We start from the raw sequence: 14315 nt of genomic DNA, 5'->3' as shown, positions 1-14315 counted from the left end.
TATTATTACCATGATTTTATTATGGTTTCGAGATCTCATTTGAATGACAAGTAGAAACCATAGTTTGTGGTTCAGATATAATGGTAAACTTGGGAAACTATGTTTTCCAAAAGGGACAGAGACAGAGCATGAAAAGAAGTTGGGGGGGGGGAGCATGCAAGCAATGGAACCATTCAGGTAATACAAAGCATGGTTTGGCATTATATATGAACCGAGCAAATGTGACTCTGGCATGAAAAAACAGTAAAAGTATTTAAAATTGAAGGCTAGAAAAGAGGTTAATAGATAATCTTTATGTAAAACAAATTCAATTATGATAAATTAGTGGAGTGCTATATCATTGGTGGTTTGAATAATTGTATTCTCTATGCACCATGCAGTCAGACCTCCAAGCAAAGTTAAAATAAACAGCATTATCATCCCCAGAGAAAATCCTGAGGGATCATACAGTTGAGGATGTTTAAGAATTCTAAAGTGCAACAGGATTAATGAAAGCACAAGCTAAATCCCTCAAAAAGTTATTCTTCCATTTCACAACTCTTATATATATTTAGTTCCTCCATTTAAAACCACACATTTAATTCACATAGTGGGGTATCTTAAGACAAACCTCTTTTAAAACACTAACAATCAGATACCTCTCCATTTCCAATCAATAGAACAATCATTATTCCTTTTAGCAATCTTCCTATTGATTTTACTCAGGTATTATTATATCTAATCAATCAATCAATCTCCATCTTGCTTCATCTTTTCAGAAAGGGAAAGCAAGAGAGCTTTATGCAGCATTTTGCTTCAGGAATAATGTAATTTCATAAAATAATGATATCAACAACTATAAGATAGCATGCAAAGTGTGGTCATTCAGTGTGACCACAGAGTTGGTCATGCTCAGTGTAACTAGATTTTCTTTCCTTTGAACAGCAGAATGCCATGCCATATCAAAAGCTGTTTTGGAAAATACTTTGTTTCAAAAGCAATTTGCCATGTTACTGGCAATAGAGTTGCTGTTTGATAAACCCTCTTGGTCCCACAGAACAAGTCAGGAGGTTCTTTGGATCCCAACCAATGTTTGTGCAGCACTTCAAACAGTACATGTATCAAATACATGATTTCTGTAATCCTTACAACCACATAAAGCATGGCCAGTATTCTTTGCTTACTGCAAGGGGGGTTGGGATAGGGATTTGCCTCAGGCCATGTTGGGAGATTATGCTTTAGTTAAGACGAAACAGGGTCTTTCTGGCTCTATCCTGCAGCAGTTCATAAGATCTAATTACTACACAGGTTTTAGAATTCTTGGCTTTCATCTTTACAATGGGATTTAAAAGTTGGTAAAGATTAAGGCAGCCAGGTACACTCACATTTGATTTCTGTTCTCTGCACAGAGCTTATCTGTGTTTAGAAAAATGGAACAGCAATTTTAACATTTCCTGTAGCTATCACTGCTCTTTCATTTGAAATAAAACTCAAGATTCTCTGACTTTAGGGGGAAAGGAAGCAGCCCTAGAGCAGTAACATGGTCTTGTGATGTTATTAGTTATAAGAATCTTCATGATAAAACCAACTCACACCTTGATATTTTTGATGTCTAAACTGGATCCAGCTTCTAGAAGGAGATCTACAGCACTAACATTTCCTGCGGCAATGGCACAATGCAATGCAGTGTTCTTTTCTATGTTGTCTACAGCATTCAGAGAAGGATTAAACTTTAATAAAAAACGAGTAGGTTCCAGCCTAGAAGGAAGTAAAGGTATATAAAGAAATTAGCCAAGACAAGGCACCTCACTGCAGAATGCTCTCCATTACTAAATAATTTTCTTAACATTAGATGTGGCAAGTGGTATCTGGGAACCTAAGAAAACCTAAACATTTAAGGTAAACAGATACCTAGGAAGGCTGAGGTGTCTCTACCACCCGGTATAGTATCCAGGTCCCAAAAGCTACTGCTGCAAGGACAGCTCTCTCTTGGTTCTTTCCTCTATTTACCTCCCATGCACAGAGGGCAACCACAAGCACTGATGAGATTTTACACACCTACTATAAGATGAACTGAACATCCCCTCAGTCAGCAAAGGAAAATGGGCTGATCTTATGAAGCAGACCTTCACCATCTTCCCCCTATCCCAGACGTCCGTTTTGACCGCTGAGAAGGTGATGGCGGGGGTTGGCCCAGCGTTATGAACAAATTACCATAGGGCATGAAGAGAGAGCAGTGCAGAGGGAGAAGTGGGTGAAATCATTGGTGCAAGAGGCTTTGCTAGCTTCAGAGAGGGGAATTTTCACTCACTTCCCTTTCCTCACTATAGTTGTACAGCATTTTGTTCTTGCAGATCTCCCAGCCCCCAGCATCAGCTTTTCAAGTGATACTGGGAAAGGAGGAAGGTGGTAAAAATCCACCAATGCCTTCTGCTTGCACTTAATAGATCCAACTCAAAATTAATGGGAACAGCTCATGTTGGCAAAAGACCACCCGAGCGAACAGAGATGTTTAGGTAAATGTATCTGCCGTAACTGAACTGGTCAGAACAGAACTGCATATTGTGATATTTTCCTAAAGATTACTTGTACAAGGCCATCATAAAAGTTAGACTACTACACTAAGGTAGCTTCCATGGAAATCATTGGATCTGGTTAGCTCAGTGCAAGAACACAACACTTATTAATGGGTAAGATATTGTAAGTGGGCCAGAAATATGAGAAGAGATCAACAGAAGCAGTATTATCATGGGACTATGTTTCTAATGATCTTTGGCATTGTAACCTGGAGTATCTTTCAGTGACAAAAATCAGATTCATCATAATAAAAGAAAATTAAGCTGTAATGCAAAAAATCTGTTATTAAGAACGCTTTGCAAATCAACACTGAAATCAGTACTGTGCTAGCGAAACACTACATTAGAGAATACATTTTATGCTACACAAGATAACTAGCATCTGAAAAAACTCACAAGATGCTCTTTTGTTTGAAGATTTTTTAGATGGTAGGGATAAGCTATAACATACTGGAACAATAACAGTTGCAGCAGGAAGAAAGAAACACTGTGGATTATTTTATCAAAAAGGCCCCACCTTCACAATAATTGGTGAACGACAGCTCTCTCTTGGTTCTTTCCTCTGTTTACCTCCCATGCACAGAGGGCAACCACAAGCACTGATGGGATTTTACACACCTACTATAAGATGAACTGAACATCCCTTCAGTCAGCAAAGGAAAATGGGCTGATCTTATGAAGCAGACCTTCACCATCTTCCCCCTATCCCAGAAGTCCCTTTTGACCACTGAGAAGGTGATGGCAGGGGTTGGCCCAGCGTTATGAACAAATTACCATAGGGCATGAAGAGAGAGCAGTGCAGAGGGAGAAGTTGTAGCAGCAAGAAAGAAACACTTTGGATTATTTTATCAAAAAGGCCCCACCCTCACAATAATTGGTGAACATGGGTATATCAGTTTCATAGAAGGTGTGCTTATAGGGGCCACATCATACTTTCTACAATAAAATCCAGCCTTCAACAGCTTCCCAGTTATCTGTGAACAATTGCTCTGGAAATAAACATCTGACCTCTTATTTCTCCATAAAAGATCTCTTGAGCAGGTATGGCAAAACAATAAGATAAGCAGTTTGTTATTTATACTCATACTCACCCAAGTACTTTATGGGCTGCTAGAATAAGAGGGGTTTGTCCATTGTGATCTGTTGTATCTACACTCTGTATATGAAAAGATACTAATATTTCAGGAAATGAAGTTAACAGCCACGTCTACAACTAGAGGTATAAACTGACACTGTTCTACTGAATTAAATGAAACCACATATTCCATTAACCATTTATAGTTTCCTAACTCGAGTAAGGAATGATCGACTGGGAATACTAACAGTGCAATCCTAAACAGACTTACATCCTCCTGAATTGACTGAAGTCAATGGGTGTACAAGAGACTATCTCTGTCTAGACTGTAGTGTTACTAATTTTTAAACAGTATACAGCAAGTAACATTACTTTTCAAAAATAAGCACAAAACACTAAGAAAGTCATGGGAGAAATTGTAAATGAATATCTGTTACATATCTGTTAAATTTTCAGAATTACAAAATTTGAATCCGAAATGTGTTATCAAACATAATGTATGTTCAGGCTTGAAGCAACTCATACTAGCAGTGCTGATAACAAGAGGCGCACTCATTTGTTGTGACAAAAAATGCCTATGTTACAATTAATGGCTGCTGTGCCTGTAAAATTATGCAGTGAGAAGTTTATGGCAGCACAAACACTAGGACTCAGCTATGATCAGTTTGTTTGGTTTTTTTAATTCATTCAGGTTTTTCCCCACCCTTCTTCTAATAAGCTCTCAGCAGCATCCTTGGTTCTATCCCTCCCTATTTATCCACACAGCATGATTAGGCTGAGAAATGGTGCCTGGCCCAAGGTCATCCAGTGCGCTATATGGTATAGTGGGGATCTGAATCCTAATCTCCCCTGTCTAAAACAATAACCATTACACTATAATGTTTATAAAGTTACATAATAGCACCAAACAAAATAAGTCACAGTTAGAAAGTAAAACATAGGACAGTGTACTAAAAAACATACCTGACCATATGATATGAAGTAAGCTATGATGGGCATGTGCTGAAAAAGCACAGCCAAATGCAGGCTGCTGTATCCTTCACCATCAATGAGAGCTGGGTCTGCTCCAAATTTTAATAACAATATAACCATAGATAAATGTCCTTGTCTGGAAAAAGACAGAAGCTATTAGTTTAAAAACACTTCTCTATGGATTCTATCAGTAATTTTTTTACAAATGTGTTGAATCCTATGCACTGAGTTGTTCTTGTGGATTAAACCTTTCCCACCTCCAACTCCTTCCTGCAGCCTGCAGTGCTTCCTGAAATCCAGTTTCAGGGGACTGCTGAATCCTAGGGAACAGCATGGGGTAGATGCAGTGGGACAGGGGATTCACAGAAATCTCACATGAGGCATAGGACCCTAGAGTTCTCTGATATAGGATTATGCATTTAAAACAACACTTGTTCATAACAGCCAAAATACTGGTAGTTAGCAAACAAAATAGAGATAGCCCTACGAGGTCATGGCTGTGAAAAAACACAGGAAGATAGCATAAATGACTGAATAGTTATGTAAATAAAATAAAACATACTCAAACTATAGAAAATTTTAAAGAAAAAAATCACTTTCAACTTCTTCCAAAATTCTATAAATAGAAATAATTTTGTTTCCGAACGGGATCTGTTAATTTCTCAAAACTTCATGGGTAACTTTGCGCTACAACCCTTTTCTAGACAGTGAGTGTCTGTACTTAATTTGTACTTACCTGGAACACTATATAAATTACTGGATCTGCTTAAACAATTAGAACTCGACAAAAATCTTGCACTGTGTGCATATGGCTACAAATATCCTAAGGAGTCTATGAAAATGCCAGCACATCAGTGGCTATGTAGCCTTCTGCTTGTGCTCATAGATCTCTAGATTGAGTCTAGTATCCCAATTGTTGGAGATTCAACATAAACAACTGTTCTGGAATTTAATGTAAATTTTCACAGTGTGTAGAATGTATGCATTCTCATAGGTTTCTTTTCATTATTGAGCAGAGGATAGCCTGATTATTCACTGAATCTGCTTATCAGACATTTTCTTTCTCATTTTCCTACTGCACAGTTAGTGCCCTTGAGAAAATTATTCACCTAGCATAAGGCAGCTATGTTACAGTAACTTCCCATGCCATCATAAATTCCAGGAAAAAGAACACTGACACTGCAACTGGAAACTGGTCCTTAGCCTTCACAGGCTTGCTATTGTATCATTTGTATCCTATGTAGATAGGGTTGCCAACCCCCCCGGTTTGCCAGGGGTCCCCCGTTTTTTGGGGGGGTTCTACCCGCCGCCGGCCAAATGGCCGGCGGGGGAAGCCCCACCCCTAACACCCACAGCCACCCATCTCTCTCCCTTTAAGTGTGTGGAACCCGTGTTTCCTCCCAAGCCTGATCTCCGCAAGCTTGCAGGGAAATGCCAGCTTCATGCTCTTAAAAGGGAAATGCGGCTGCTCTTAAATGGGAAATGCCGGATCCTGCATTTAAAAGGGAAACACCAGCTCCTTTAAGTGCAGGGAACTGCCGTTTCTGGAGATCTGGTGCAGCAACAGACGTCTCCAACGTAACGTCATCACATCGGGGATACCCTGCCCCCTCCAGGAACGCCCCCAAAGTCCACAGCTGGGGGTGGAAGATGGACTTGGCAACCCTATATGTAGATGTTATCTTTTTGCATGTTGAAAAAGAGGCAATTCAGCAGAAAGATGCCTTTTCATATATTCACACACTATACCATTTGAATATAAATTTTCCAGATCTTTTCTGCATAGGCTTTGGTAAGAATTTGAATTTATTTTTAGATTTGACTTAGATAGAATAGAAATGTCATGCATTCACATTTATTTGTAATAGCTCTTACATATGCCAGTGTGATTTGTTTATCTTGGATAGTTAAATATCTTATTTTATCATGTTTAGTTAGATTAAACTTTTTGAAAAACACAGAGGAATTACTGGCTGAGAGAAACCAAGATTTTCACACTGGACATGGTATAAATAAATTTCTGATTTTCCCTTCAAGTCAGAAGCCTGGGCCCTATAAATGATGAGCGCTTGAAGGAGCACTCATTCAACCACTTGGGAGTGTGATCTAGTGGTTTGTACGTGGTTTTAATTTTACCAAAGAGAAATTTAGGTTTCATGTAGCTGTTATTTTGGTAATAACCCCTCACAGCAAGTCTTTAAGACTGGCACACAACCATTCAACTACCAGGATACTCATTTGTAGCAAAATCATTTTCAAAAAATCAAAATCTAGTTTCCCTTAACAGACCACACCAGCACACACTACAGTTCATATACATTAAGTCAATTCGTATAAGTCGTATTGTTAAGTTCCATACCTAACAGCCCAATGAAGCGGAGTTGAATTTAAGTCCCCTCCTAGTTGATCTACTACTGCACCTTTAGAAATAAAGAACCTGAACAAGAACAACAATACAAGTCACTGCATAAATAATGATGTATCAATACCAAGACAAAAGTATGCACAGATGCCCAAGCAAAACCTTTTGGGTCAGGTAGATATATGTCTACTTCAGCAAAAATATCACTGAACATCTACCTACTGAATAATTTAAGGAACAAAGTATCCAGTAAACGATAATACACTCACATGCCAAACTATGTGCGGAGCACTTTATCACTACCTTAATATTCTTATAACTTCAATACTGTTTGGGTAAAGGCACTGGGATAATTTTAGAAAAGTCACCAGAAATGCTGTTTCAAAACTGGTCTCTCAATGAAACAAATATGGCAGCGTTAATTGCTAAAAATGTATCATTATACATGTAGGAACAAACAAGTTCTATCAGATTTTTAATTATAGCAATACAACAATGGCCAGGATACAAAGAACCAACACATTGTTTATTTGTACCTTAGAGGGCTTTAGACTATTTTTCTTTAAACAGCAGCACCCCATTTTGCCCTGCCTGCTACTTTTAGAGTGGTATTTTAAACACACTTCACAACAGGAGTCAGCTGCTCAAAGCCCAAAATTCACATACATTACCATAAGCTCTTTGTGTGAACCTAAGCAGCATTTTACTTCCTGGCTAATATTCATACCCAAATAGCCTGGGCCCAACAAACCCAAGAGACAATTGATTCAGCCCCAGGAACTGTTAGGAAAATAGTCACTGGTACTCTTCCACAATTACTAGTGGAAGTGTTTCCACAACACTATAGTTAAGCAGGTTTTGTAGCAGGTCTCGTGGTTTTACTTGTGCATCTTTTATCAGTACCAGAGGAAAGATCGAGGAAATATGATGTAGTAACAAAGAGAGGTCTTTCCAATACACCTGCAAGATAGTCTTTTGTTCACATAGCCAGATGGGATGTTAATATACAAATATGCAAGATGATCTAGAACTGGTTGTAGAAAGGATAACTCTTTCAAGTGCCCTCATATATCTTCTTCTTTTGTGTTTTATAACTTTTGCTTTATTTATATTGTAAGCTGCTTTGAGTTCCACAAGGTAGAAAGGCAGCTAATAAATGTTATAAAAATGCTGGGTTCTAATTGTGAAATTAATAATGCACTTTTGTTAAGCAAGTTACTCTGAAATACTCTTTTTTAAAGTTTTCTATTTTCAAATTAAGACATTACAGCAAAGAACACAACAAATAAGATTTTACCTACAGGTACTGGAAATAAAGTTTTTGATGTAAATTGTAACTCAATAATATTTGATCTCAAGTCTTAGAAAAGGTACACATGTTGAACAGTAATAAAATGATATTAGAGTAAGTATACACATAGATGTGCTTTTGAAGTTAAATAGTACATTCTGACAGATTCTCTTTAAAAATACATTCATCCCTAATTTGTTTATAGGCACAAACTCATACAATCTCTCACACACATTAACTTACTTTACAAGTTCCAGTCGATTATTGATTGCTGCCCAGTGAAGAAGGGTTACATTTTCTTTGTCTGGTTGCCTTACGTCATATCCTGCCTCTACCAACTCCTGGCACCGTTCCAAAAGGCCATATCTAAAAGAACAAGAAAAAATCCATTTTACTTACATACTCTTAATTACTGTGAATTACGTTTGAATGGCACAATGGAAGAAGGTATACCTTTACTCCAGTAACATATGTGATTGTGAACACTTCATTTCCTAACTTTATGAGAGTGGACAATATAAAGAGGATACAGAATTATACCCTTTTGCCATACATCCAGGTCATATTTGATGTTAGGAACTGAGGCTGACCTAAAAACCAAAGCTTCTAGTCTTGCTTGTTGAAGGATTAAAGGACACTGGAAGTTTCTGTCAAGCACACACATAATTGCTCAGTTATAACCCAAATGTACCCGAACTGGCAATCGGGAACAAAAAGAGGAGAAGAAAAACTTAACCCAAATAAGTTGAATTAAGAAACCAAAAGGTTAATTACCACAAATATAAGGACCAAATAATATCAATTAAAACATATAATTAAAACATATAACATAAATCAAAACAATATTATCACTTTCACTTGTTATTGGCTCCAAATTGCATACCACTTTCACTTGCTATTGACTCTAAATTGCATGAGAATATACTTTCTTTGGACCAAGAGAGAAAGACACAAAATTGAAGACACAAAAGGGTCGCCAGTTCCCAGGTGAAGGCAGGGATCTCCCAATTTTTGGGGGTGCCCCCAGATGCCAGCCAGCTGGCCGGCAGAGGAGAAGCCCTGCCCTGCCCCCAACAGTTGTCCATGGCTCCAGTTGAAAAGAGCAGGGGCCGTGCATGCCTGCCCTGCAATCAGTGAATTTGTTGCTTGTAGGGCAGAAGCCCATGCTCTTTTGAAGCGGGGGCTGTCTGTGCCTGCCCCGCAAGCGGTAAGCTTGCCACTTGCAGGGCAGGCACGGGCTGTCCACGCTTCCCCCCAACCATTTAAAGGGAAGGGTCTCTTTAAATAATTGGGGGAAAGCGGGGAGGGGGGCTTGTGCACAGGGCGCTGCATCCCTGATGCGATGATGTCACTCTGTGTGACATCATCGCAGTGGGGATGGCCCCACCCCCTCCTGGCACCCTCCCCCAACCCTAAGACACAAGCACATGACCACGGCAGAAGGTATTTGAAAATTAGGCCACTGGATTCTACCCTTGCCTTGAATCATTGGGATTTCTTATAAAATCATTTTTAATTGGTCCTATTTTCAGTATTTATTGTTTTACTTGGAGCTAATGTGCAATATATGTGTTTGACTACTGAGGCAGGGCAAATTGGCCGAAACCCGTATGATCTTGGTCACATATGTTTTCTGTTTGATACTTATGTATGATTTTATCCTGTTTTGAGGCTACTATTGGGCCTATATCTGTTTTTATCTAATTTGTAATACATACATGAATTTTGATATATTTGATAATATTTATATGTTTTTGATTGATTGTATTTGGCCCTTATATTTGTGGTAATTAACCTTTTGTTTCCTTAATCCAAAACTGGCAATTACATTAAGAGAACAAAACCTTGCTGTCTACTGAAAAGAAGCTATTCTGGCTGTTTTTGCAAAAGTTACTATTCATGTAGAGGGGATGAAATTACTGGTTAAGAAATGGAAAAATTTCCCAGGAAATCCCTAAAAACAGAAAATTCCTACTGACAGAATTAATTAGGATTGTTTTAAAAAGCTTTTCTTCAAAATTTTGATTTGATTTAAAGATATGGCCATCATAAAGGTAAAGGTAAAGGTTCCCTTGCTCGAAAGCCAGTCGAATCCGACTCTAGGGTTGCGGTGCTCATCTCCGTTTCAAAGCCGAAGAGCCAGAGCTGTCTGAAGACGTTTCCGTGGTCATGTGGCCGGCATGACTAAACACCAAGGTGCGTGGAACATTGTTACCTTCCCACTGAAGTGGTAGCTATTTATCTAGTTGCAATTTCTTGCTTTCGAACTGCTAGGTTGGCAGGAGCTGGAACTAGAGACGGGAGCTCATTCCGTCATGCGGCAACTCGGGTCTCGAAATGCTGTCTTTCTGTCTTTCTACAAGTTAATTGTTTATGTATGCCCACATATGCAATTTAAACATGTGGAATTACTCATATATTCCAAACTAAGGCTGTGCTGGAAACATGGGAAAGTGTGCATTGTCTCTTGCTGTCCTCTTGAATAAAACTGACCTACCTTCGCGTGAACCATGTGAAGCACCTGTCTTAAAAGAATACCTGCACTGGATTCTTGACCAAATACTACTTAATCATGATTGTGAGTTTTCTTTTGCACAATAGTCTCTTATACAGAATCCAAAACGTATCAACATTTGGAATGTATTCTATCATCCTCTAATACATGTGAATTGTAATATATTGTTTTACATTGGTTTTATGGCATGCCTTATGTTTCTTTGGAATATGGTTTGCTGATTAAATTCATGGAAAATGTGTGATTTTAGAGAACAGAGAAAGAGTTTCTAGATGTTCATTTCTTCCAGGAAGTTAACAGAACAAGAATCTCAATAGCAGGAGAAAGTTTTCATCTGACAAATAGGCTACTCACTGGTACGAGGAAGAGAAACAATTAAATTGGCAACTAACCACCCCATCTCTTCCTATATGTTAAGGAAATTGTTTCACTGTATCTGAAGAAGTGTGCTTGCACACGAAAGCTTATACCTCGAATAAAACTGTGTTGGTCTTAAAGGTGCCACTGGACTCAAACTTTGTTCTAATGAAATCGATGTGTGTCTGTGGGAGCTTACCTCTTTAAATACAGCAATTTTACTTGTCTCTGCCTAAGATGTATGTGTATATGCATTGTTTGAGCCCTCAAGAACTAGTTTCTGTATCTCCCCCTAGCAGGGTTGCTAACCTCCATACTGTGGCTGGGGATCACCTGGGATAACCACTGATCTCGAGGCAACAGAGACCAGTTCGCCTGGAGAAAACAACCACTTTGGAAGGTGGGCTCTGGCACTGGACCCCATTGAAGTCCCTCCCCTTCCCAAACCCTGCCCTCCTCAGGCTCCACCCCCCCCAAACTTCCAGGTGTTTCCCAACCCAGAGCTGGCAACCCTACCCTTAAGGCCTATATAGAAGGTTTCTCACTAGGCTCCTGTGTTTTGTGTTGAGATTGTAGTCTTTCAGTGTCTGAGAGTGTTCTCCAGAATAAATGTTTTCTCCCTGCTGGAAGCCATAAAGAAACTTATTAAAGTTACCAGAGTTTACTGTCTATTGGTTACAGAGCTGGTCAGGTAAGCTTTCCCATACCCAATGGGCCTCAGAGTACACTACATTCTCAAACACAGTCTTGTTGAAACTGAATACATACATGTGTAAAACATCTGCTCTAATAAAATATCCAGGGCACTTACTGGGTTGCTTTGACAATATCGAAGTTGCTGCAGTCCCCCACAAAAGGAAGGTGATCTTGCTCTTTGGGTAGATCTTTATGTTCATGCCTGTCAGGCCAGTTGTGGCCATGATGACCAAGAGGAGTGTGGCTGTGGTTTTTACACTGTTGATTAACAACAAACATTTCACAATTGTTTTCCTCATTGGGTTGTATACTTACAAGCTGAAAGAGCATGATAATAGTCACAATTTGGCACTTGCTGTATACTGTTGTCTTCCATGCAGGGAAAAGGCCCACACACAGATCACAAAGTCAGCACTCAGTGAATCTGCTGTAGAAGACATTTGTGTGACTGTTCTTAGCAGTGGCTAGTACAGTCCTGAGGAAAGGTCTGAAAAATGGTTAGGTGCAGTCACGTGCCACGTCTTCCCATAGTGAAAGGGAGGAAGAGAGGATTTGTGCACGAAAGGTGAGGTGAGAGAGGCCATAATGTTCCCAAAATGCTATTTCATCAGTAAGCTAGCAAGAGCCAGGTGACATACTGACATACTTCATATTAAGGTACTTCTATTGAGGAACACTGAGCAGAGTGCAATTTAAATATACAGTATTCATACACAGGAGCAGAGGTCATTTCGGGGGGAACGCGGGGGAACACAGTTCCCCCGGGTGAGGTGCAGGGAGGCGGGGCACATGATGAAGCCCCGCCCCCTGCTTCCGGCCGCCCTGCTTCCAGCCCTCATTCAGCCAGGAGGAGGCAGGAGAAGAGGGAGGGTAAGTTGCTTCCTCCCCGCCTCTCCCCACCCCTGCCTGCCTGGGGCCAGGGAGGGCTTTGGCGGGGCTTCCTCGCACTCCCGCTGGCCTTGCAGGTCCACCGCCGGGCCCCTGATGTCAGGGGGTGTGGCATATGCTAATGAGTTATGCTAATGACCTACCTAGCTCTTTTTCTATGAAATGACCCCTGCACAGGAGTACATTGCCTACACATCTTTTCATGCTAGGGAAGGCATATAAAGGACAACACATAACTCTCCTCTGCTTCATCCTTTACGATGGACGCATGAAGCTGCCTCAAGCTGAATCAGACCACTGGTCCATCAAAGTCAGTACTGCCTAAGATGAGCAGGAGCTCTCCAGGGTCTCAGGGAAAGGGCTTTCGATATCCTTTCAACAGGACATGCTAGGGACTGAACCGAGGACCTCCTGCATGCCAAGCAGAGGCGCTTCCATTCAGCCACCACCTCTCCCTACCTTAGGGAGGTACTACCTTAGGGGTGAAGTGAGACCTAATAGTAATGTTAATAAACTGTTTGGAAGTACGAGTATGGGTGTCTCTTAAAAGACAATTCCGTATCCCAATACTATCCTCACTTAGTGTTATGGCACCATCATGGGAGCTGCTTCCACATGGCTGGGTTGCATGCCACTCTGACAGCATTTGTCACTTGTAATTATGTGGGTCAGATAAAAAGTGTGGTTTTCCTATGCTAGCATTATTCCTGGAGATGGGACACAAAGGCACAGGAAAGAATCAGAACATTTTGTGTGTCTTACATTTCCCCCTCCTACCAATATTAAACAGAGCAGTGTGAGAAACAGCCATGCTGAAACTTAACCCCTCAATGCTCCACTGACATCAGGTCTTGGTAAATAGAAAACAGGAATTAACAATTTTAAGGACTTAGAGCCAAACTACCCATTATGACTGGAAATGCGTTGTGTGTCAGTTTCCCCACCCTGACTTTGACTCAGACAATCACATGTCACCAGTGAGGAAACTCATTTGCCAAGAAGTCAGAGCCCCAGTTTGGACCAGGAACACATGGTGGGTGAAAAATGAGCTTCAACCTCCTCCTGCCATGCCATTTCCTGACTTAAAATGGCTCTGAGGAGTTACACATGTACTGATGGACCACACATGCGCCATCCCCCCCGAAACATGCACCTGCCACCACTACACATGGACTGGGCTGAGTTGACTCTTTGGTAGATAGCAAACAAAATTAGCATCATGCTGTCATGAGGGAATGTCCACCTAACCAATTGCTCTATGATGTTTATCGCAGGGTTGTGGCTCAAATTCAAGAAAGACTTCTCTAGTACAGGAGGAAATACTTCTCTAGTAAATATTCTCTAGTACAGGAACAGAAACAGAACATTTTCAAAAATAAACTACTTCCAGGTCCATCAGTATTGTGAAAAATTTAAGGTATACACATATTGATTCCACTTGCAGTTGAGCACATCCCCTTACTGTCCAGTGGAAGAGAAATCCACATTCGTTACGCAAGACAAAGTGTCTGTTGGTTTTGGATGACTGGAAGGTCACAGGGCGACCATTAATATTTCAATCATAAGCACATAAGAGCCCAGTTAGATCCCAATGTAGATCTATC

The 14315-nt window shown here is 40.2% G+C and overlaps 1 protein-coding gene across 1 annotated transcript in view; it reads right to left on the bottom strand.

Annotated features, from left to right (window-relative positions):
- The window catches only part of ZDHHC13 (zinc finger, DHHC-type containing 13), a 42951-nt gene that overhangs the window by 25044 nt on the left and 3592 nt on the right, over positions 1-14315 (bottom strand). The window contains exons 2-7 of the mRNA XM_015424413.1: positions 11939-12081; positions 8499-8621; positions 6962-7039; positions 4594-4738; positions 3647-3711; positions 1575-1737 (exon numbers count right to left, since the gene is read on the bottom strand). Coding sequence (XP_015279899.1) covers positions 1575-1737; positions 3647-3711; positions 4594-4738; positions 6962-7039; positions 8499-8621; positions 11939-12081 — 717 coding nt within the window. The remainder of the gene's footprint in view (positions 1-1574; positions 1738-3646; positions 3712-4593; positions 4739-6961; positions 7040-8498; positions 8622-11938; positions 12082-14315) is intronic.

Source organism: Gekko japonicus, unplaced genomic scaffold (assembly GCF_001447785.1).
Source record: "Gekko japonicus isolate JY-2015 unplaced genomic scaffold, Gekko_japonicus_V1.1 scaffold26, whole genome shotgun sequence".
In the NCBI taxonomy this organism is placed as follows: domain Eukaryota; kingdom Metazoa; phylum Chordata; class Lepidosauria; order Squamata; family Gekkonidae; genus Gekko; species Gekko japonicus.
This window is presented reverse-complemented; position numbering and strand designations above follow the sequence as displayed.